Raw genomic sequence first — 24,901 nt, forward strand, 5'->3', positions numbered from 1 at the left:
CATATTTGTCTACATCTATAGATATGCGTCAACTATACACAGAAGTATTAAATAATAGTTCATCTGTGCCCTGTGGCCTCTCTCACCTATGCCCTATGGTAATCCAACATTTCATACTTGGCATTTGACAACCCAAAGCAAGTGCCAATTCAGAATTTACATTTCACGTATCCTTCTGCCTTGCTAATTTATAGCAATTTGTTTAATCTTACAGCTTAAAGTTTTATAGAATTATTTTTGTAAAATGTGAAATTTAAAAAGACCAATAGGGCAACAACAAAATATCCATCTAAGTATTAATCATGATTCAAAGGTTTTTTTAGCCTGGAATGTGTTTATGTCTACTTTCAGTTGCGAATGTTAATATTGCATTATTTAAATTATAATAGGGCTATAATCCTAAGTAGATTTTTATTCATTGTGCAAGCCTTACAATGGAGCCTAAGAAAATATCATTTGGCTTTATGAAAACTAAAAAGCAAGATAAGCCTATTTTAGCTGAGAAAAAAGACTACATTGAATGTGTGGAAGAGAAGTCTATAAAAGTTGTTGGGTTAGTATTTTGTGATTACATTATACTAAAAAATATGTTTCTTTCAGACTGTTGCAAACATCTTTTCACGATTGTACTATTTGCACAGTGAAAAGAAAACACATAACATTATGAATAAAACAGAATGATATGCCTTTGATTATTTATTATTTATTTTGATCTTTGTATTGAATTTTTGTTAAATACTTACCCTTAATTCTAGGGGAGAAATTGAAGAAAGAGCACCTTTGGTAATACAGATGAAACCAAACACACTTATAACTGCAGAAAGGCTAAAGCAAATTGCTGCAAAAGTTGAAAACTTTGATGATGAGAATCCAGAAGTAGACAACACTCGGACTAAAACACCTGAAAATGAGACTCTAGAACAAATGGCTGCTCGGGAGCTCTTAGAAGAAGCAAACAAGATAGAAGTGGTTGATGCTTCAAAGTTAGTTGTACCAATACCAGCACAGCCAGTTCTTGAAGGGAAAAAGGAAGTAAGTTGTTTTATTATTGTATATTATGTTGTAAGTTGCTGCCTAGAAATAAAGTTTATAAATTTTTTAACATTTGTAATATTTCAGTCAACATTGGATGATTATGAATCTATACCAATTCAAGACTTTGGTATAGCAATGCTTCGTGGTATGGGCTGGACACCAGGAAAAGAATTGTAAGTCAGGTTGTTTTTGATAATTTATAGTATAAGGAGTTGGTCACCATTAAAAAAACGAAAAATGTTATAGTAACTAATAGTGTTTTAATCTAGAAAATGTCAATATACTATATACCACACTGTCACAAAAAAATTGTCTATATCTTATACTAAGGGTCTGTTACAAAATGTATGGATAAAGTACCAAATAGCTATGCAACACAAATTATTTGGAAGATAAAAAGTGCTATTTGTCACTTCTTGTTCTTGTACTTGTTCTTGTGTTTATCCTACCAATAAGTAATAAGAAGAACTTATGTAGAACTTATCCACACATTGTGAAACAGACCCTTATCCTGATAGTTAAAAAATAGAAAAAGACTTAAATGGTGTGACAACAGGTATATCATCAGTAATAATTTTTAAGGTCAACATATAAACTACCCCAACTCCGTCCCAAAGGCCTTGGTTTAGGAGCAGATAAAGTTGTTAAAGAAAATCAAAAAAAATCAACAAGAGAAAATGATGAAGACCTTGCCATAGTAAAGAAAGCCTTTGTAAAAATAACAATGGGGAAATATGGTGGCTTTTACGGACAGGTAAACTTTTATTTATTAATGAGAAAAATAAGTTTAGAGATAGATTTCAATACACAAGACGAATAGAATAGAAACATTGGTGTCACATTTGTATTAAAAATATTTTACATGAGCACAAAATTAATTAGCCAAAATTAAAACAGTGATCTTAAATTGAAAACAATATTAAAACATCTAAACAAAAATCTTTGGTAGAGGCATCTTTTTATTGCTTCGTTAGATATATAGGAACTTTTTGGGATAAATCACCATTAAAAAATACATACCCAATTTCAGGTAGTGAGTTTAGATGAAGAAAATGGCCGTGCAATGGTGGATATTCCAATTAAGAAGGAAACTGTCAGTCTCAGTGAATTTATGATGCAACCTGTCTCCAAGTCAGAGTATGACAAACAGTCAAAAGTCATTAGTAAGTTTTGTTTTGGCTAGTTCCTTTTAATGGTTTTGTCTTGCTAAAGTTCTAATTATTTATTTAATTTGAAATGTCTGTCTGTGTTGGCATGACTAGAAATAAGCCTGTCTCATGTTTGTGCTCATTGATAATGCGGAAATTTGAGAGCATAAATAAAATAACATATCAAATTATGTAATGCCCTTGTAGCAGCCCTTTTCTAAAACTATGAATCTATAGTGGGTGTCTATACATACATACCTTAGGGCCTGTTTCACAATGTATGGATAAAGTACCAACACATAAATTATTTGGAAGATAAACTGTGCTATGTGACAGTTCATCGGACTCATAACTTATGATGGACTTTATGTGAAGAATAGCGTTATCTGACAGTCGTGAAACACAACAATAGCGTTTATCCTACCAATAAGTAATAAATAGCTAATTTGGAACTTATGTATAACTTATCCGTACATTGTGAAACAGACCCTTAATGTTAAAAAAAAATTATTCATTTAGTGAATGAGATTGAATTAGTTAATTAATCATATTTAGTTATTTAATGTACATATTGGATTCAGACAAAAAAATTAATAAATGGTTATATCTATAATTTCACATGTTTCAATAATTTAATTTCAGATGCTGACTCTTATGAAGAATATAAAAAAAAGGAAAACAATCAGAATTCCCGCAAAAATGTTGAAAAAGAGTCTAGGCAGAAGTATGTAAGTGATAGAAAACATGATAAAGAAGAATCGAATGGAAGTAGAGATAGAACAAAATCTTCAAAAAAGTACAGTAGTAATGAAGATCTAAACTCTTTAGAGTCTGAAAGGGCTAGAAGAGATAGTCCTAGCCGAGCCAGAAATGAAAAAGGCAAACCTTCAAAAGAAAGAAGGGATAAATACCATGACGAAGAGAAAAGAAAAAAACCATCTAGAAAGTACAGTAGTAGTGATTCTCTTCACTCTTCAGAACCTGATAGCGGGAGACGAAGCCCTAGCAGTGGATATAAATATAGAAGAGAAAGAGAAATCAAAAATTCAAAAGAAAGAAGAAACAAAGATATAGATAAAAGAAATAAGGCAAAATACAGCAGTAATGAATCACTCACTTCTGAATCAGACCACAAAGGCAGGAGTTCCAGTAGTGAACCGAGGAGACATAAAAAAAGTAGCAAGACCTCAAAAGATAAGAAAGATATAGATAAGAAAAGGAAAGGTAAAAAGAAGAAAAGAGATAGAGATAGATCACCATATTATAAAAAATGTAGAAAGTAAGATATAATTTTTATTAAATGACATTTCTGAAACTCAAGTGTTTTTGTCATTCAAAATAACAATGTTAGGGTTTTACATTTTTATTTTTCATTAAGAACATAAATTTTCATAAAATTCTAAGATTATATATTAATAATTACATGATTTTTGTTATTTTGACATCTAAAATATTCATATTTTACTCCCAAAGGATAAAAAACATTTACTTTTATTATTCCTCAGAATATAAATACTTATAATACACATTTCGCATATTTTCATGTATAGTTACAAAACTCTTAATAACAATAAAACATTTCACTTGTTTTAAATTCAAATGTTACAATTTTAGTTCACCAATCTTCACTGTCAGAATGATATCATCTTGATATGTATTTAGAAGTTTGATTTGTTCAGACTGTCGCTATTTACGTCTTGAGTATAAAAAAAGGGTGCGTGTACGCGCGTAAGAAGTTATACTTCTTTGGCTTTCTTTATTTTTTTTAAATATTAAATAATTAATAATAAATATTTAACGTTAATAATTTAATAATATTTAGTATAATATTCAATTATTAATTAATAATAATTATTATTTATTATTTTATTATATTATTCATTCAATTTAATAACTAGGTATGTTTCATAACCTTTTAACTAAGTAACAATAGGTCTTTGTGAAAAAGCATTGCTAAATTTCTTTGAAAAAATAATTAAAACTCCTTTATTTGTTTAAAAGGTACTACAAAGGTCATTATAGTCATTCTAAATTCTTGGCATAGCTGCTAACTTCACGCATACTCTATTTCTTTTTACTTGTAGATTGTCTTATTCCCATCTCGCTCGTGCACGCTCGGCGCCGGGCTGGTTTAAAAAGAATTCGTAAGTGGGCAACTTCATACTGATAATTTTGTGTCACAGTGCGCGCGCATCGTAAAATTTCACTCTCATCAATTTTTCATAACGCGCCTAAAGAAGTATAACTTCAATAAAACAAGAGAAGAATCAGACTTGATTTTTTAAAATATATAGGATATAATATTTTGTATTCTATGAGTGATAAGAGGGGATAAAGTATAGGAATTATAGGGCGTAGGCTTCCTCCAACCCCTTTCAAAGTTCCCTTCTTGGGCTTGCCGGGTCCACCTGCCGTCGTCCTCTCGTTCCGTCGCGTGGATGCCAACTTGGTCACTCTACCGATTGTATTTAGCTCTGGCAAAGCATAGCTCTCGCTGTAGCTCTTTGGAAAACATTTTTTTTTTTAACTGTGTCTCTGGTAAAAGTCCAAGTTTGGCAGGCATACAGCAAAGTTGGCATCACAACACAGTCCAGCTTTTCGTTTAATTGGTGGACTAAATTTGAATACTGCTGAAGGGGACCAGTATTTGCCCTACGCCTTAGTTATCCGCCTTTCAACATCGCATGATGTTAGTTCGGAAAATGCTTTGTTGTGTGAAGATAGATATAGTTTTCCACATACTCTGGACAAAGGTGAACCGTTTAAAATATTGAAAGGGGTTAAGCCAGATGACTAGGTCCCCGAAACTATTAACTTCGTTGTTGGAATCCATTTTTAGGAAACTAAACTAAAAAAGGTGAGCTGAAAATTACGTAGGCTAACATAGAAAAACTAGTTCTTTTTTATAGAATTTTATTTGATTATTCAATTTAGTTGCCTTTGCGATACAACGATTATTATAGCGGTCATACAATTTTTCGATACCATTTTTATAGTAAGTACTTGTCTTTAGCCTCAAAATAGGCTTCAGTTTTGGCGATTACCCCTTCATCAGCGCAGAATTTCTGTCCAGCAAGCATTCTCTTGAGGTCTGAGAAAACGAAAAAGTCGCTGGGGGCCGAATTACAATAAAAAAATAAACAGCTTCAAATACTGCGCAGAATCATCAATCATATTAATTTAATACTATTAGCGCCATCTATGTGTCAGTCTAAGAACTTTTCAGCCCACCGATTAGTCCTAATGAAACAAACATTCAGATCTAGAGTGCATCCTGACTATACAAAAAATATAGCATGTAAGCGATTTAGAGGGTCTTCCACGGTCTGACCGTATAAACGCTGACGTTTGGAATATATATTTTTTTGAAGTGAAAGTTAATCATCATGAAAATGGGAAATTTCTTCGAAATAAAAAACAAATCTCAGTAAAATCACTATCTATATTTACATCAATCAGATAACAAACCATTCGAATCATATATACAAATGACCAATTTTACATAAACCCATAACAATTAGTAAAAAAAGTCTAACCAATATACACTTTAAAACAAGAAAAAGTAATATCAAATATTTGTCAGAATAGCAAATTTTAATGCATTCCTTATTGTACTAATGGCTGTTTTTTTAATGGTCCTTGTTATACCATTTTCGCATATAGATAACATTAGATACAAACATAATACATAATGATTGAAAACAACTTAGTACATTCAACCATATTTCACAATTGTTCCAACTAGTGTAAGATGAACCCTACCCGCTAGTATGACAGTACTAGTCTAGGTGTCTTTGGCAATAATATTAGTTTTCATAGGAAATATACACAGCCTAGCTAAATATACCACTTTGGCACTAATTAGTGGTAACTTGGTGTATTATAGCGGAGTGGTCACATTAACATGATATTGATTTAGGTAAATATATACTTAAAAATAAAGCAGATTTACTATAGAATATATTATTTATTGAGCCTACCATATAAAAATAGACAATTCTCGTTATAATCTGCTAACTAAAGACATGTAAAGTTAGCGATTAAATTGACAGCTGCAGTAAAATATATACGAAATTAAAAAGCATTTAAAAACGTATTATAAAATTTAAATTTTACCGCGCAAATGGGTTTAATCTAAAATCTCATCAGATGGCACCACTGTTAAGTGTCAAAAATCAGACATATTGTTTTAATAAGCTTTATTTATAAGGGCTTTTGCTTTTAAAACATTTGCTTATTTAAATTGTATATAACATACAATTCTGTATTTTTTGCACACAATTTATATTTTTGTTATGTTAAATGGAATTGAATTTATGAAATTATTTCGTTCATTTGTTTCATGACCGTGGATACAATCCTTTAGAGTTAAGTCGAAATAATAGTTACAAATTTGCCTAACAGTGTTGCCCTCTAAAGTGAACAATATTTACTATTAATCCCCATTCAAGCATACAGCTGACAACTCTTGTTATTTAGCGCTACATAAACTAAAATCTTATTAAAATGAATATAACAACTGGAATAATTTATCTAAATGCTTATTTCGTACATCGCAACTTTTGAAAACACATAACAAAATATATATTTATACGCAACAAAATCAACGAAAATAATCTTAAAATATTTTTGATTAGGTAATATAACCTTTGCTAATAGAATTGCGAAACTATTAAAATCCATTTTTTTTATATTTAGTTTCGCACATTAATTCACTAAATATAAGTACGTAAACATATTGACTTGAGCTTGACTAAAGACTAGAACAATAAATTACAACAAACTAAATATATTATATATGTCACCGTAAAATTGTAAAAACCGTTAGATTGTAATCTATCTCGCGAGATTATAAACTGTCGAAAGATTGTGAACCTCAACGAACTGCTTACAATTTAACGTATTATTATTCGGTAGTTATATGAAATTGTTGGAAAGTAAAATTAATCTGTAATTGACCAAAGAAGTTTGAATGATAACTAAGTTAGTGTAGTACAATCTACCGAATAATAATACGTTAAATTGTAAGCAGTAAGCTGAGGTTCACAATCTTTCGACAGTTTATAATCTCGCGAGATAGATTACAATCTAACGGTGTTTACAATTTTACGTTAACATATATATATGAATAACTGGCAAGAATTACTTTTACTGTGTGATCAATAATGTGTTAAAATATAAATATACACAGCTTTTCTCATGCAATATCTTTAAAAAAAATTACAAATTCGGTAAAAGTTTACTTTGGTTCTGTTAAAGTTGACCTCATAATATTTTGGACACAGATTACAGTATTTCTAAAACCTGTGTTGCCATCCCTTTCACACTTGATTGTTGTGAGCAAGACGGCAATAGTAAAGGATTGAAATAATTCGTCAAAATAAGCCTAACAAAAGGAATGAATACAACTAAGGAATGTTAGTATTTATAATTTCTAGCACCGACTTTAAATTATGCATACCCAATTACTGAAACTACTTAAATTATTTGATGGAAAATACAACCATTAATATAAAATGGAAAAATATAGTTTTAAATACTGTATTATGTTACGTTTTCATACGCAATGGGGGTTACTTTTATTAATATTGTAAAATTTAACATATTTCAGCTAAGAAAGCTTTAAATCTTTCTTAAGATGGCGTTATTCTTAATTTATCGGCTATTGCATATTTCGAGTCAAAGTTTAGGGGTTTTAGAATTGTCAAGCGATGACAGTTTTAAACCTAAACTCAAACTAGATTAAGGGATGTAAATATCCGCCTTAGAGGCCTCCTACTTTAATCTTATACGTTAGATAAAGACAGCCGATCCCCGTTTTTCAATTTCCAAAGTAAAGGATTGAGAAAAAATAATTTTGATATTTGTATGAGAAAATAAGTCTGATAACAATATAACACGTTTTATAGATCATCCCTCAATGGATATAAGTAGCGCGTGTCTGACACTTGCTTTAGCCTTTTAGGCGAAATCGACTGGTATACAAATTAAATAATGGTGATCTTTGGATACATTTAGAAAACAAATTCTTACACACAAACCTTATGTAACACAATCACATGTTCTGAAAAGCGCCAATACCTCAAATACAATAAAATAATGAAGACAAAAGTTAATTTATAAATTAACAATACAATGTTCAAATAACTATTACATCATAATTTGTTAACATGAACGAATTTAAAAACATGTAAGATTTTCTTAAAATTAATTAAAAAAAAAAAAAGTGCAAAACCAAATCTAATAAATCTCCTCTAATACAAAATCAAAACTATTTTTGATATCAATTTTACATTTGTTTCGGCTATATTTAAGTTATTCTATTACTTCTGTAGAGTACAACCCAATAAAATTGTCTAAAGCGCCATCTAGGGAGGAATAGAGGTATCAGCAGCTTCACGAACTAATATCACTGAATATCACGTGTCAGTCACTGGTCTACGCTAACTGAAGAGCGTGTCATTGGGCACGTCCGCGTATCTGTGGCCTTGCTCTGCCATGTCTGTTAGTATCACACCCGAAAGCGCTTCCAAAGACTGTCGCACCTGAAAAATTCTTTGCTATAGAAAATTGTAGTCTAGCTAGGTAAGAGTAGTGAGAAGAGAAGAGAGTAGTAGTAGAAGAGTAGTAGTTGTCTTACGCCCAGTTCTTGAAAAGTTAAGTGTAAATTGAGTTAGGGAGTGTTCAAGTATTACGTAATTAATTTTGGGGGGGGGGGGGTTCCTTTTGTAAAACGTTACGATGCGGGGCGAGGATTGAATTACGCGTTATAGTTAATATTATTTTTGACTTTCCAGTACTTTACACCACATAATGGTAACTGTTAGGTATAAAGAGTCACTGGGAGGTCACGAAACGTTTTACTATTGGGCACAGAAAAACGTTATGGCACGTTACATGGTCGGGGGGGGGGGGGAGGGGGGGGGGGGGGGTCAATAATCTCCAAAAATTGCGTGACGTTATACTTGAACGCTCCCTTAGTCAAAACATGATTTTGGATGTATACATACAACTTAACACGGGCACGTTTAAGTTAAAATTACTGTTAAGGAACGCTGTAATATTGAATCAATTTTTAAATAAGTCCTATAAATTAAGTCAATCCGAAATTGTATAGTGCAAGTAGTCAATCTCAGTAAATTAATACAAAAAATATTTCATACATATTTACTACTAAACATTACTAAACAAATCTTAACAAAAAATACCTTAGTGAGCAGCAGCAGATTGGTAGAGAGGAAGGCGTGTAGCTCGTTAGCAGCTCGTCCATGGAGACGGGTGCGCCATCTGACCAGCTCCGAGTACAACTCTTCGCTGGACACGCTCGTAGCCCACTCCTGGTATATGATTTATATTTATTTTAAAAATAATAATTAATATATGTACCTACTTTGTACAGGCTGCTATATGGTGGCTAAAATAAGCTAGTAGTAGTCGGTTTGATTTAAATGGTTAAATCAAACCGACTACGACTACTACCTCAGCCACAAAGTTTAAAAGTAACTAGACTGCGGAATGTAATTGTAAATAGTAATCGTTCCTATTTGCTCCGCGTACTACTAAATAAAAAAAATGTGTGCGTCTCGGAACGCCCGATAAAAGTGATAAGTTGAACTATTTAATTCTGTAATGTTCCAAGGATCATCTTCTACTTCATTCATGATATTTCTTATTATCACTTTCAAAAACGGTGATAGTTTGAGATATACTGTCAACAGTAAATGTCTAGCGCACACTAAACACTGAGTAGAGAGAGGGGAAAGCATCTGTCTGAAATACGACTAGCGCTGCGAGTGAGAGCGAGAGGGGAGGAGCCTGTCTGCCACTGCCGTATGCGTGAGAGAAAGGGAAGCTAGACAGAATGGCGTCGTAACACGTAACGTAACGAATCGGTTTACCCTCCCAAAGGAAGTTATCACTTTAAAAATTATAGGTAACATTGTAGACTTATAGAATTACAAAACTAAAAGCTAATCTTAAGAGTCACTTGAGAGAATCACAATGCTAGGTTCAAATACAAACAAATAATTTATATAGAATTACAAAAAAATATATAATTACAAAAGTCACGATAAAACAAATGGAAAGGATATGATTAAGAGGTGTTTATATAGAAGAGTATTGCAGGACGTTAGTTAGTAATCGTATGGAATCGGGAAGCTTATTCCATAACGTTATGATGGACATCTTAAAAGACTAGACTAGATCCTAGAAGACCTAAGGAAGGAAGAGCTAATGGAGATGGAATTTCCAAAATGCATCTATTTACTGTCAGTTCACAAAGCCGTAGAGTGGGCGAGAAGAACTGGCAAGAAACTACCCCATTCTTTACCAAGTACCATGATAACCAAGTATAATGACGAAACAGTTGTCAAAATAAAAAAGGTAATACATATAACACTGAACTTCCAATCTTTTTACGTAGGGAGCGTATTACGTAACGAGTTTTGCGAGGGGAGGGGAGGGGGGGGGGGTTCCTTTTGTAAAACGTTACGATGCGGGGTGGGGATGAATTACGCGTGATTGTTAATATTATTTTAGACTTACACCACATAATAGTAACTAAAGAGACACAAGGTGGTCACGAAACGTTTTACTTGAGTACTGTACTGTACTAGGGTACTGAAAAACGTTACGGCGAGTTACATGGGGGGTCAATAATCTCCAAAAATTGCGTTACGTAATACTTGAACGCTCCCTTAACACTTACTAGAAACAAGCAAAGTCATAGTCAATAACGACTCGATATAGTACAATCAGTAGAATGGAATACTCACGTGGGGTCTATACGTGACGCAATAAAGCCTATATGAGAGGAACATCGCTGAGCAGGTGAGTAAAGCCGCCAACGCCAGGAGAGCCATGTGCCAGAACGAGTTGTCTCGTTTCAGTACTGTTGTGCCCGTCAGAAGCGCTGGTTGGATCACTGCAGCACTCGCTAAGAAAACAAAAGACGACGTATTGACTATACAAAGTTTAAAACCCACTTCTAACTTAGGCTTGTAAGAGCGTCTAACCGTTAGTCTATATTAGGTGGGCTGAAAAGTTTGGGGGCTAACTAGAAAAAAAATGATTGTATTTTTTTTTCTAGTTAGATTTCATTAATCAACTGCCTTCCAGACCGATACAACGATTATAGTGGTCATACAATTTTTCGATACCATTTTTATAGTACGATTTGTCAATATTTCACATATATATATATAGAATTAGAATTTCTAACTTTATTTCTTTTTGTGTCGTAATCCATTTGTAATGTGTGTATAAATAAATCTTTTTTATTGAGTAAGATGTAGAGTCACGCTCAGAAGTCCTCTTAACAAAAGTACATGCTCGAACTTTCCCTCAATGTTTTGAAGTTTGTTGAAGTATTTATGGTTGCACCGATTTTATTTGTCTCTTTTTATTACAACGTAAACACAAATAGGCCGAAAGAGACGAAATATTTTTTTGTATATATTTAATACATAAAAGTCAAATAAGTATAGTTAAGAAGTATCCTCAAAATGCGTACATACAAAAGAAGAATATACACATATAGCAGCAAATCGTTGATACTTATACAGAAATCGAGTAAGTATTTTCAAGTTACCGGCTGCCATAATGGCCTCGGGCTCCGGTCGGGCGGGCTGCGTGGAGTCGACGTGGTCAGCACCGCCAGAACTGCTGTCGTCCTCCGGGGAATACTCCGATACTTCCGGCGTTCTCAGATCCTGTTGAATAATACAGTATAAAGTACTACTAAGGCTAAGATTCAGAGTCGGGACTAAGCGTTATGTATAACTTCTGTATGTCAAATCCAATACGGAGTCATTCTGTACGCTTTCAAAAACGTTTTACTTTACGTTAACTTTAGCGTTATGAATTGCCGGCAATATAACTTTTTTATTTAGAAAACGATATAATTGAATAAAGCGAGAGAAACTAGAAACTACATAACCATCAATATTGTCAGAAATCCATGATAAAATTAAGAATTAAGATTAAATAATTGCCAACTCTCCTTTTTTGACAGCGGTTGCTTTCTATACTCGATATATAATCTAAAAATATCATAAATATATATAGAATATAATATATAATATAGAATCTGCATTTCAATATGACAATCGCTGCTTTGAAATACTTGTAAAAAAAGTATTGGTGGTAAATTAGCGTCCCTCATGTGCAACCCTTATTTATTAGAAACTATATTACTACTTGAATACATGATTAATATGAATTCTAAGTTGTTTAGAGTCACCAGAAAGTTTATTCGCTGAAAATTGTTTGTATACACATTCCGCAACAATCGTGAATCGGTGAAAGTGAGAAGATCGCAAATTTAGATTGATAAATGTCAAAATTTGATCTGTCGAATTCATAGATACTTTATAGGAACCATAAATCTATCGTTTTCATACATATACCAATCCAATAATACCGATCGGTCAATCCAAAAGTACTGCCAAAGAACACAAACAAAACTGATTGACTATCGATCCATAGATGGGTTATTCAAAAGAAGTTTATGAGAAATGGATTGAAATATCAACCTCTAGTAGTAAAAAATAGTTTTGGTATAGAAAGGGGCCGAGTAAGTAAGTTATTGGTCTGAATATAAATAATATTGTGAATCTAAATGACACAGACCATCTCATTCATCATTTAGGACTTCTACGCATAAATAGTATGGCCTAAAGTAACTATTCCATAAACAAGGGTTTTCAATACATAAGCCTTCTATGTAAACTTGAGTTTCATTACATTACGAGATAACAACTAATCTAATAATATTAGCTGAGCAACAGTAAAATTGCAAAACGTGACGCTGAAGTTAAACGATTTGATACGGTTTCATCGTGCGACATCACATGACAAGACCAATTGAATTTTTATTAAGAACATTTTACTTGTGAGCTGTTTTCTTTCAAATTTTCAACCACGCGTTACACAGAAAAGAAGGTACAAACCAAAAATTAAGATATCATAAAACGCATATAAAAATTATAGTGAAAATAAAAATTATTTTGGCCAATATTGTAATTTCAGAATGCACTAATTTAATTTTTGAAGTGAAACTTCTTTAGGCGCATGAGGGTAAAATTTGATGAAATGAAACGCAATAATAATAATATTAGCGTCACGAAGATGTGCAGCGTTTTTGTCAATAACATCTTAATCAGTATCAACGTAAAAAAGGTCATTGCATATGAATATGACGTAAATTGACTAACGGAGAAAAACAATTTGCATTACATGTTTTTATCCGCTAAATTAATTACGGAAACTAAACGGCTTCATTAACATTAAAACAAAAATTACTTTGGGTTTATATGACCTCTAGCTTCTTTGAAATTGACTTTTTATAATAATTAATCACGTTACATATGAAGCATTGTTGTCTTTATTGCGTCGCCTAAAGTGTATTTTACATTGCACAATTGTGAAAACTACTTGCGAATGAAACAAAAAAGTTTGTCGCTTTGATGATTTATAAATTAAAAATCTTAAATAATATGAACTGAAACTAAAAAATAATGAGTTTTTCGTTTCATTTTATCTACACTGTGAAGAAATCTATTAGACTGTTTTGTTTAAAATATTTCTGTGATAAAGATAAACTAGTGGCGCTACAACCTTTAGGTCTTGGCTCCAGATTTTTTGTGCTTTCGTGATCATTCATAGGTGATCAGCCTTCAATGCTTAACACTTGGCCTTTTGGGGTCAAAGGCGTGCCGGTTTCCAAACTGTTTTCCTTCACCGTACATAAGTGGTGAATGCGCCGGGATTCGAACCAGAGAGTGAGAGCAGGTTCCAACCACTAGGCCACCTTCATGATAGCCATTAAAACTGCTTACCTGTGATTTCGGTACCGCAAGCTCCGGAGCCTTGGACGACTTCCAGATCAGGGTCATCAACTTGTAGGTGGCGTCCCTCGAGAGCAAGGAGCCAAACACATGTCTCTCATCTCTCGTGCACACCCCTACCGCATTAGGGATGATTCGCGCCACCTTCTCCTTCGTTATCCGAAGAACGGACGACGTCGGTATTAATAACTGGAATAAAATAAAATATAGTACTTAAATAACAATACAATAAAATATGCAAAAACATACAAAATACTGTATAGTTTAAAGGAAATAGTTTTGTGAGAATTAGGGTATAAAAACATAACCTTTTTATATATACAATATGTAATATTGTAATTAATGTTATGTGTTATATGTTGATTATGATTATGTTACGATGATTCTTAATCATACGCATTTCGTGAATGTGTGTTAATATTTAATTTTCAATATTTTTTAAACAGTTTTTTTGTAAACCAGACCATAGACTTCAATCTAGTAACTGTAATGAGAAATTCACTCCCACGATCGTGAGAAATTCACGCAAATTTGTATGGTTTCTCCAAATTGAAGACTTTCTTAGAAACGCTGATGTTTAAGTTTATATCAAAATTTGTATAAAGTATAAGCTTTGGTTATAAACCCGTTCAGTAGTTTAAATTAATTAAAGACAAAAATATTAAACATTTAAAATAGGGTTTTAGTAAAACCTTTTCCTCGTAATTTACGTGTTGGCGTATCTTTATTTGATTTTTTAAATATAGAACAGTGGGCAAACGGACGGCTTGATGTTAAGTGCCCGCCGCCCATGGACACTCTCAATGCCAAAGGGATCGCGAGTACATTGCCGGCCTTTTAAGAATTGGTACGCTCTTTTTTTAAAAGACCCTTTATTTATTTGTTCAACACTCTATTATCTCTATGATCTGGCATTATCGCTATCAAGCGACCTTTTCCACGGCACCAAACTAATATAAATAGTGTATTATTTGTATATAAATTACTTACTTTAGTCACATATCCAAATACATTGGAATAAAATGCGAAATAATTCTTCGTTATATATAAATGCCCTTGCAGAAGTATGTCGCCTACCAGTGCACAGGAATAATCTGAAACCGTACATTACTTTGTTGTAATACAATAATTGTTTGAAGGAAAATACCATCTTACATAAACATAAGAATAAAAGAACAAGGAGCAGTATTGACCTAATTGTTAGGCTTGCGATTCATTTCATTGCGACATTGCGATTAAAACTTGGTACTCTGTAACTTTGCTATCAATATAAGAGTTATACAAAGTATGAAGGAGTTCTCTCAATATCTGTAAGTATGACTTCCGTACGTCAAAAATGTGCGCTAAGGGAAAGATACAGAAACGAGAATTAGCGCTAAGAGAAAGATATGGGTAGTTCTTATATAAGAGGTATTTCGTCTATGGAGGAGACGGCCAAGGAGAAAAGTTGGAGTTTATCCATTATACATATATATTATGATTTTTGGCTCGTTTGTGTATCTACTCACGTAAGGGCAAGTTACTTAAAACATATTTTGTCACTTTTTAGAGGGCCAGGGTAAATACATCAGGCAGGGTAGAGACATGAAGATAAGGGTAGAACCATATTTGACCAGGGGAGATAATTAGAAGCAATAAAACAAAGAATACAATTGAAATAATCAACTTTTATCAAAGATTGTTCTTGAAATTTATAATCAGGCAACATTTTTTTTATCATATTTATTATTAATCAGGGACGTTAACATCCTCGACTCGGAGACGAGATTTTTTATTAGACGAGTATGTCATGAAACCAAGCTTAAAATGATCGCAATGTATATCTTCATTGCAAAAGCAGCTTAAAGACTTCATTTTCAATGTTGTCGGATCTTCAATGTTCCATGACACCTGATGGACGCACAAAGTACCAGCAAAAGTCTTTATGAGTGTTTTAGCACTAGCAAGCAAAGCGTCTTTGTCTAAAATATCTTTGTCATAACGAAAACATTAATGCCAGGACAGTTTTTCTGAATAGCATCTGACAAATCGCTCAGACATGCTATATCTTTGCTACTAGCTACCAATAGGTCGGCTGATCTTTTGCAAACAGCATCAACACCATCTGGAGCTCCCTTACCGTGTCCAGCTTTATGGTAATTCCAGGTAAAGTCTCTAAGAGGTGGGTAAACTTCTATTAAACGAGTGACAAGAAAATAAAACATGTATTTGTTGCGATATTGTGTCCATCGCTCCAAAAATGGAGGATCTCTACTTCTGGTGGCAAGCTGTTCAAAATTGGCTGTAAGTGTGCCCATATAGCTGGAGGCGTATGTAACAAAATCTGTTGTCTTTACTTCACCTGATGCCTCTTCTTTCGTGTAAGTTACAACTGTGTACAGACTTATCTGTTGACGTGCACCTCCAAAATGGAATGCTTGAATTTCTTCTGCGTATTTTGTTTAAAGTCACTAAGGTTCACGTGAATCACAGCTTCTCTTACTGTCAAATTTGTCTTATTAATTTTAAAAGCAGAATGTTGGTGGACTATATTCAGTTCATGGTGAAGAAAATACTCCAAGTTGTCTTCTAACTGTATAATCAAATCACGTAGATAAAATTGAATCACCTTTTTCAAATATTTAGTCACCTTTCTGGTCTTATGCCTTTTAGGATCAGTTATATTGGTAGTCTTGGATTCCCACTTTCTGCAAAAATTTGCTTACTAATATAAAATTCTTTGTATAGAAGTCCTTTATTTTTACAATGCATTCTCGCGATAGACACTGTTCGTTACACCTATTGCAACAAATTTGAAGAAGAAGATTTTGATGGTTTGATATTGATGTAACTTTGGCTTGGAATAGTGCCGTAAGAATCAGATCCACATTGGCGTGTGCAACACACAGACATTAAATAGGTGGCACAATTACTATGATACATATCTCCCCTGGTCAGCAAGTATCTCCCCTGATAGTAATCTTATCAGGGGAAAGACGCCAGGGGAAAGACGTTTTCATAACATAATACATTATTTTGGTTTATCCAAGAAAGTTTTCAATGAATAATAAAGCAAGCTTTGACTATTACAGTATTACTCAATTAGGACAGGAATTGCAAATAAATAAAATGATTATTATAACTTTTATTACTTACCAGTGGAGAGACACAATGACCTTGCGAAACCGTTACATCGCACGGACGTGACACAAAAACTGGCAAATTGCGTCGATCTAACCGCTTCTGTGCTTAGTATTGCGAACTTCACGTTGTTAATTGTCAATGAGCGAGTTCGGTAATGTGGCCGTCTTATATTTTATATTCTAGCAGCGTGCGAATATTGCCAGGGTAGATACACAAAAAAAGCGGGACAACAATTAAGTTTTAAAAATTATTGAAAATAAGCAAATATTTTTCAATTTTTCTTTAATAATATTTAAGTATATTTAATTAAGTTTGTGGTAAACATAGTTTGTTTTAGCAAATAATACAAATATTGTATGTATTGTATGCTAGTTAAGCTGAAACCGGTAAGGGGACAGGCCAGGGTAGAGACTTTTTTAGACTATATAACGAGTTTTACAAAAATATGCTTTAATGAGACATTTAATTATAATGTTATTTAATAAAGGACATTTAAGAGAAGTGATTCATTGCACAAAATAGCAACATATAGATTAAAAAACCACTTTTAAATAGATTGCCACCATAGTTACCTCTTATAAGAGAATCACCCATATAGAAACGAGAATTAGCGCTAAGAGAAAGATACAGAAACGAGAATTAGAGCTAAGAGAAAGATACAGAAACGAGAATTAGCGCTAAGAGAAAGATACAGAAACGAGAATTAGAGCTAATAGAAAGATACAGAAACGAGAATTAGCGCTAACTATTTTTTAAATGTGAAATTTACTATCAAATACGAATAAACATTATTTGACACGTAGACACCGCAATTAACAGTTACAAAATTACGTATTAGTAGGTACTGATTCACAGCTTTCTGCCGAACCATTCGCTAAAATTAGCAATGCGTTAATGTCTTTAACAGCCAATGTTCACTATATATTTAGCTAAGACATTGACATGAGTCCTACAACGATAGTTGTTTATTAAACCAAGGGCCAAATGCCCTGTTAAGTTTGAAAATTGTAATATTCGTGTTTTTGGAATTTAAATATGTATTTATAACGAAATGTATGAAAGTATGTACTTTCAGAGGGTACTACTACTAAAACACTATCAAATCGGCCTTGACACCGTAAAAATTTGCGCTTTGAAAGCTATTTATAAAATTATTATGGACACAATATACTTACAGTTAAGCACCCGTTCCTCGGGCCCGACCTGCGGGAAGTGCCGCTGGAACTTCTTCTGCCTCGACTTGCTGGGCTGCTTGCACTCCGTCGTATCATCCGAGCCTGCTATGCCCACTCGCACCGACGGCGCAGAGCCCGACAGTGGCTTCACTACATGTCTGAAAGACGGGATATTAAGTATTTATTAACAATTTTTGAAACATTATTTCTTTTTAAACTAAACTCAAACTCAAACTCAAAATATCTTTATTCAAGTGGGTAACCAAGTACACTTTTGAATCGTCAAGTTAAATTAATCATAAATTTACATTTACTACCAGTTCGCAAGTCAAGGGCGTAGAGCGGGTAAGAAGAACTGGCAAGAAACTTTCCGCCACTCTTTTTAATCGCCAAGTATTGTCGTACAAATTGTTTGAACTGGAGCAATTCAATCCCAAGGATTAGGATCATTTAAGTAGTCCTCAAATTTATAAAAAGCTTTGTTGATTAATTTTATGTAACACAGCCTATACTATGTAAACAATAGTACAGGCTGGATATTCTTTCTGGAATAGACCTAGCCGCGATGGGCTGTAGCGTAGTATTTAAAGTGAACAACGTGGTAACTACTTACATTAATTTTATAATCTCATATTGCCTACTTTACAGTTCTGGTCAGTTATGTCGCACATAAAACATTATATAAAAAATATATATGAAATATTGTAGATTAATCAACGCAATTTATACGAATCACAGCACTTGGCACGCGGTCATAATTTTTAGAAGATGTCAATAAAAAAATATTATAAATGTGTGTGACAAAAATTCAATTACGGTGCGTTAACAATCTGATTCTGCAGTGTTATGTAGGTTATTTGAAATTAGAACATATTTAATACCACTTAGCATTTGCTTGACGTGTTTATTAAATCGTCAAATATTGAAATTGTATATAATCTAACTATTATGCCAAGTAATGTTATCAAATTTTATATTTATCTAACATGGTTCAATAACAAAAATTGTAGGCCGTCATGGGACGCCTGGCAGATGTGAAACATCGAAATTATTTTGAATAAGTAATAAGGATAAAAGAACAGATTACGGGAACTAAATATGGCATAATCAAAAAATAAAATATCACAAATTTTAACAAAAATTGTGTGTGTGTATTTAAAAAACATTTGTTTTCATTATCAAATACAAAACTCAAAAAATTATATGACCTCAGTAATAGCTATATTCTATGTTGACTGATATGACGATGACATATATGATGTATATTATATGTACCTACAATCGTATAGACAGGTACGGCAGGTGTCCCCACGCCAATAATCAGTTTTACCCAAACCCTGTTTTACATCAAAAATACATTCAAAGGTAAAATATGGAATACTAAATGATTTGAAAATATGTTTTGTTCTTTTCCCTTATCTAACAAATACACGAATTGCGATTACACTATGGAGTTCGCACTTGACTACTGCTGTTAGACAGTAGCTCGACAGCGAAGCTTGGATCAGCACCACATACATCAAAATCCCATACAAAAAGCCAGGATTTTGTATACTTATTGAAAGTTACGTAACGAAAACACTAACGGCTCATGCCCACGAGACGGTTTTTCGCCGGAGCTAAGTTCGGCGGCTACCGGTTCACCGCGCCGGGGCTAGCGCCGGCGTCGTGTGGTTGGTGTCATAGTGTCCCATACAAAACTGACGCCGGAGCTAAGTTCGGCGAAAAAACCGTCTCGTGGGCATGAGCCTTAAGTGTAATCTAGTACGTCAAAAATGTATTGGCTTTTGACATACGAAAGTGATAGTTCGTGCTAATTCTCGTTCCTGAATCTAATAGGGTACCACTGGACGTTTACAGCACTTTGCGAGATTAGGTTATCTATGGCCTTTGATAGTCGTGAAAATCAGTTGATAATACTGTACGAAACGTGGTCACACTGATACTTGTGTTGTTATTATAGCGTCATATATTTAAAATAAGTTTAAACAAGAATTATTAATTGCGATTTAAGAATTATTAATAGCGATTTAAATCATTTGGCACACAGACATCATCGTATGGGTAGATAAAAACCTTTAAAACTGTAAACAGCTAAAAAATTATAATTAAGGTTATTAAATTATTATTCCTAAGTTTTTCCGGAAGTTTTATGTTTTTGTGACGTTACCTCAAATGCCTTGAATGCGCAAACAATTTTCCTTATGTGTGGTATCAACATCTTAATTATAAACCGTAAAATTACAAAATGTTGTTTCTCTTTTATCTCAGTAGAAATCTTACACACTTCTGTTAAACCCAGGTTTTTTATATTATCTAAGTAACGTTCTTATTTTAAACGTAATTCCAGTAGTAACAGACGATAAATGCTTAGGGTAACAAGCCACAGTAAGCCTAGAAGCGATAGAGTATATAATTTCAACCGCAATTAGTCTACAGTATACTTATCTATGGTAACTACAATATATTCTACATTCATCTGTGGTAAAGTACAATTTAACAACCATATTCCATATCCGAAATACCACGTGATTAATTTTAAAGTATCTATGTAAGCAATGTAATTTGATTATAAACCAAAAAGAAAAACAAGTAATAATGTGCATAGCATCAAAATGCTAACTTCTGTCTGTGGCTAAGCTCCCTAAGCAGCCCGTGCTGAGCTACAAAGGCCCAAGAGGCCATAAGCAAGATGGGGTTTCAAAAACAAACTTATTTAAAATAATTAAATTCAGCGCCTTTAAAATTTTATGAAGGTTTATGTAAAAATAGCTTACTTGTATAACTGTATTACGTACTTCGTCAAAACAATAACGCCCATTTCAAAACAGTACACTAAACAGGACCAAGATCAACTGATTGAAATCCTTACAACACCAAGTTTATATTTGTTAGGAATTTAAAATTCAGCATAAACCGACCGACTTTTCAAGATCATTTCTTATTCCCCCAAGCTGTAGCGATCTTAATACATAAATCATATGTGACGTACGTCATTGAATTTTAATATGACATGATTTTAAATAGTGTTGTTTCAGAAAATCTATAGAATAAATAAAATAATAATTTACCTGGCCCACAATAACAAACATGGAGTAACAGTTTGTAATTGCTGGTAAGTCTTTTTTAGCCAACTCATCAATATCACACTAGAGTACTTATGGATTTTAAAATAAATAGGCGGGAATTTCATTCTATATTTAATTTCTTTGTCAATTGTTAGAACTTCCACAGACTGAAAAACCTAAACACATGGAAGTCTATGGTTACGGTAAATATATTGGTTATAAATTTAAAAATATGTTCCGAATTAACATTTGAACGAGAGTTCAGCGTTCCATTTTTAAAAATCGAATGCGTGAACTTCGAAAAATCATAGAAATTAAAATTTATTATATTTTCGTATTTTACCGTTGCTCTGAATTGAACTAAAGTTATTATTTACATTAAAAAAAAATACAGGTAGCTAAAGACGTTTCTTACAAAATACCTGTAGTGTATGTGTCATCATCAAATATTTATAACTGTTCTAAATGCAGTACGGTGCTCTATATTTTGTGTTTATCAACGTAAAGATTAAAGTTTAGATTTCACATCCGCGATTCATTTCCCGGACGCGAGAAGCCAGTGTACTTGTTTCGACTTTCTTTTGTTTCTCGCAAAATATCAATAACTGGATAATAAGCAGGAGCCCGCGAAGTCTTGTAATTAAGGTTTTGTAATATTATACTACTTAAAGAATAATTAACAGTCACTGCAGCCTAGGTAAATATTAAAAAGGGTAAATGATTGAATAAGTATAATTAATAATAAATTTAGTTTTAGTTTAGTTTGTTAGTTAGTTTAGTTTGTTGACAGTATGATTTTTTTTTCGAAGAGAATTGAAGTCAAAATATAAATAATACATTGTGTCGGTTAAGTTATTCATGACTTCGACATTTAAAAGGGACGTACTTTTGTAAGCCTGACAGAATCGACGTCTTTTAAGATTGTAAGCACATCATGAACATGTTTTACATTTGCGAGTTTAATTTTCCCCTTAATAATAATTGTTTCAGGTTATTGGTGGGTCGAGAGATACCTTTATAAAAAAAGTGTCAACGAAACTGTCCAGAAACTAATAAATATCTGCCTCCGAAGGAGAAAAAACACATACATATTTTAAATATTAGAATTATATTATAGGGGAAGGTAGGGTAAGATGGGGACTCTAACGTATATCACAAATAAAACCCCCAGATTTTAATTGCACAATGTAGGAACTTTTATTCTAATATTCAGTCTTTCTTCCTAATTCTAATAAGTCAAAACAAAAAAAATAAGTCTTCTCATAGAAATATCAAGTTTAACAAAATAACTAAATTTCCCCCCACCTGTATGGTTTTAGGGTTATCCCCTCGGATAGTGGGGTAAAGAATATTTAAAAATTGTTTCAATATTGTAACGATTATATTAATGACAGTTTCCTCGACCTTACTGATAACACTTCAGATAACCAACAGTAACAACAAAGTATTGATTATAACAGTTTCTTCAATATTATTGTGAAATAACAATTTAAATCGATTTATAGCAACGCATGTATAATGCTCAAATCTCCATTGCTTTGCTTTAATAGTTTTTCTCAATTAACTTTGTATCACCACTATTTGGAACCGGCTTCCCACTGAAGTATTTCCGAACCAATTTGACTTAGAATCCTTCAAGAAAAGTGCGTACTAACTCTTAAAATTCCGGCAACGCACTCGCGGGCCCTCTGGCATATATACCTAACTCTCTCAATGTATTTAGAATTAAGTAGTATTTGCGAATCGATACAAACCCATCGCCACAACTTTTGTGTTAAACAAATATCATCAATGCAATACCTGTCATCTTGGCCGGTAAAACTATCTTCGTTGCTTGAATCGTCTGAATATTCAAAACTAGCGTTATCCATCATCGATTGATAACATATCACGGTATCAATCACATTTTACGATATTTAACACTACACTTACACAGCACTGTTCCACGTGCCACTATCGGTATGAAACGCGCGTTCAGCTTGCAGTCTAAGTAATATCTATTCGACTAAACACGTTCACACACCACTCACAATACCTTCATATTGATATATCGAAATTAATTTATCAAAGATAACATAACTTAGGCAAGTGAATCACATTGCTTCCAAACGGTTCGTCGAACTTGTTCGCGTCTACGCTTTTCCAGTTTGCTTAAAGCAATTCAAACTTTGTAATGTAACGCATAAAGTATTGTTTTGTCTACCACGCGTGATAGTACTCCGAAATAGTTGGTGTGAGTGAGACAAGACACCTGAGTCAACAAACCACGACGCAACGGTACCGCTTCATAGCTAATACTGCATTTGCACATGCAATAATGACCGATCGTTTATAAGTACCGTCAGATAATTGCATAATCTATTGTTTTGCATGTAAACGATAAAAAAATGAATTATGTTACTACCTACTAGGACATATTTTTATCCTATTTACGTCATATATTGTGATTGTATTATCATATATAATGAATCATAATTATAAATAGGCGCGTTAAATATAATTTGTAGTAAAAGAAATATACAGTTTTAATTACAATGCGTTTATGTACCACAATTGTACAAGTATTAAAACAATATGATAATACGAAAGATTAAAGGACAGCGCGTGTCTTTCCATCGTCATTGGTCGAACGTAGCGGAATCGTATCACGTGTAAATAAACTAGAGATGTTGACCAATCACAATCAAATGAATCGCGCCATCATTTATTTATTCAGATGCTATGTTGTCTTAGTAGTATTTTCTTAAATGAATAAATCAGTACTAAAAACACATTATGTTGTAGAATAACGTTTGACCTACAATGTAATATCTAAACTATGTTAGAGTCATACATGTGCTGACGGTACATATTGGTATGAATCGAGGGCAAATCGGGAACATCAACATTATCTACATTGATTGAACAAATGGGTACTCACGCGCAACTCGCTCTCAACACGTGACAAGATTGCAACATTAAAACTTCATTCACCAATCTTTTACGAATAAATACTTAAATTACCTAGCCACAGCACAGGGTTCCTACCTATTATATATTTCACACCTATGACTTCAGGTATTATAGACACCAATCTGGGACCTTCTCGATTACATTGGAACTCAGCCTTGATAGAAATATTACCGCGTAATGCTTTTTGCATTAAATATGTCTAAAAAGATCGTGGGATAACATAGAAAATTATTTGATTTGATTATTCAATATTCGAGATCGATACAACTATTTTTCAATACCATTTTTATAGTACGATTTGTTTTTAGCTTCAAAATAGGCTTCAGTTTCGGGGATTACCTCTTCATCAGCGCAAAATTTCTGTCCGGCGAGCATTCTCTTCAGGACTGAGAACAAGAAAACGTCGCAGCGCCAAATCTTTCCATAAAAATTCGGATTTATCATTATTAATTACTCATCGATTGTGAGCTCGCGCGCTCATATTCATCTAGGATATGTCCAACACGTTCCTTTGATTTCTTTAGGGTCTCAGCTGTATTAATCAACTTCAC

The 24,901-nt window shown here is 33.1% G+C and overlaps 2 protein-coding genes across 4 annotated transcripts in view; one reads left to right on the forward strand and one right to left on the reverse strand.

Annotated features, from left to right (window-relative positions):
- The first annotated feature begins 142 nt into the window (after positions 1-142).
- Positions 143-3,481, forward strand: LOC125050451 (G-patch domain and KOW motifs-containing protein). The gene is made up of 6 exons (XM_047650314.1): positions 143-553; positions 756-1,032; positions 1,120-1,208; positions 1,618-1,789; positions 2,066-2,198; positions 2,826-3,481. The coding sequence occupies exons 1-6, from the start codon at positions 435-437 to the stop codon at positions 3,464-3,466; spliced, it is 1,431 nt and encodes a 476-aa protein (XP_047506270.1). The 5' UTR covers positions 143-434; the 3' UTR covers positions 3,467-3,481.
- A 4,455-nt stretch (positions 3,482-7,936) lies between these two features.
- LOC125050099 (uncharacterized membrane protein C20F10.07-like) overlaps positions 7,937-24,901 on the reverse strand; it is a 63,804-nt gene continuing 46,839 nt past the window's right edge. For all 3 annotated transcript variants that reach the window (XM_047649701.1, XM_047649703.1, XM_047649702.1), the window contains 7 exons: positions 18,331-18,488; positions 15,023-15,126; positions 14,024-14,221; positions 11,776-11,896; positions 10,961-11,121; positions 9,392-9,520; positions 7,937-8,728 (listed from right to left, as the gene is read on the reverse strand). In XM_047649701.1, the coding sequence (XP_047505657.1) occupies positions 8,627-8,728; positions 9,392-9,520; positions 10,961-11,121; positions 11,776-11,896; positions 14,024-14,221; positions 15,023-15,126; positions 18,331-18,488 (973 nt within the window). In that variant the 3' untranslated portion in view covers positions 7,937-8,626. The remainder of the gene's footprint in view (positions 8,729-9,391; positions 9,521-10,960; positions 11,122-11,775; positions 11,897-14,023; positions 14,222-15,022; positions 15,127-18,330; positions 18,489-24,901) is intronic.

Source organism: Pieris napi, chromosome 6, assembly GCF_905475465.1.
Source record: "Pieris napi chromosome 6, ilPieNapi1.2, whole genome shotgun sequence".
Lineage (NCBI taxonomy): Eukaryota > Metazoa > Arthropoda > Insecta > Lepidoptera > Pieridae > Pieris > Pieris napi.

Coding starts and splice junctions, on each gene's coding strand:
- LOC125050451 (XM_047650314.1), top strand. CDS start 435: ATGGAGCCTAAGAAAATATCATTTGGCTTTATGAAAACTAAAAAGCAA. Junction 1,209..1,617: donor TGGACACCAGGAAAAGAATT/GTAAGTCAGGTT, acceptor ATAATTTTTAAG/GTCAACATATAAACTACCCC. Junction 1,790..2,065: donor ATGGTGGCTTTTACGGACAG/GTAAACTTTTAT, acceptor ACCCAATTTCAG/GTAGTGAGTTTAGATGAAGA.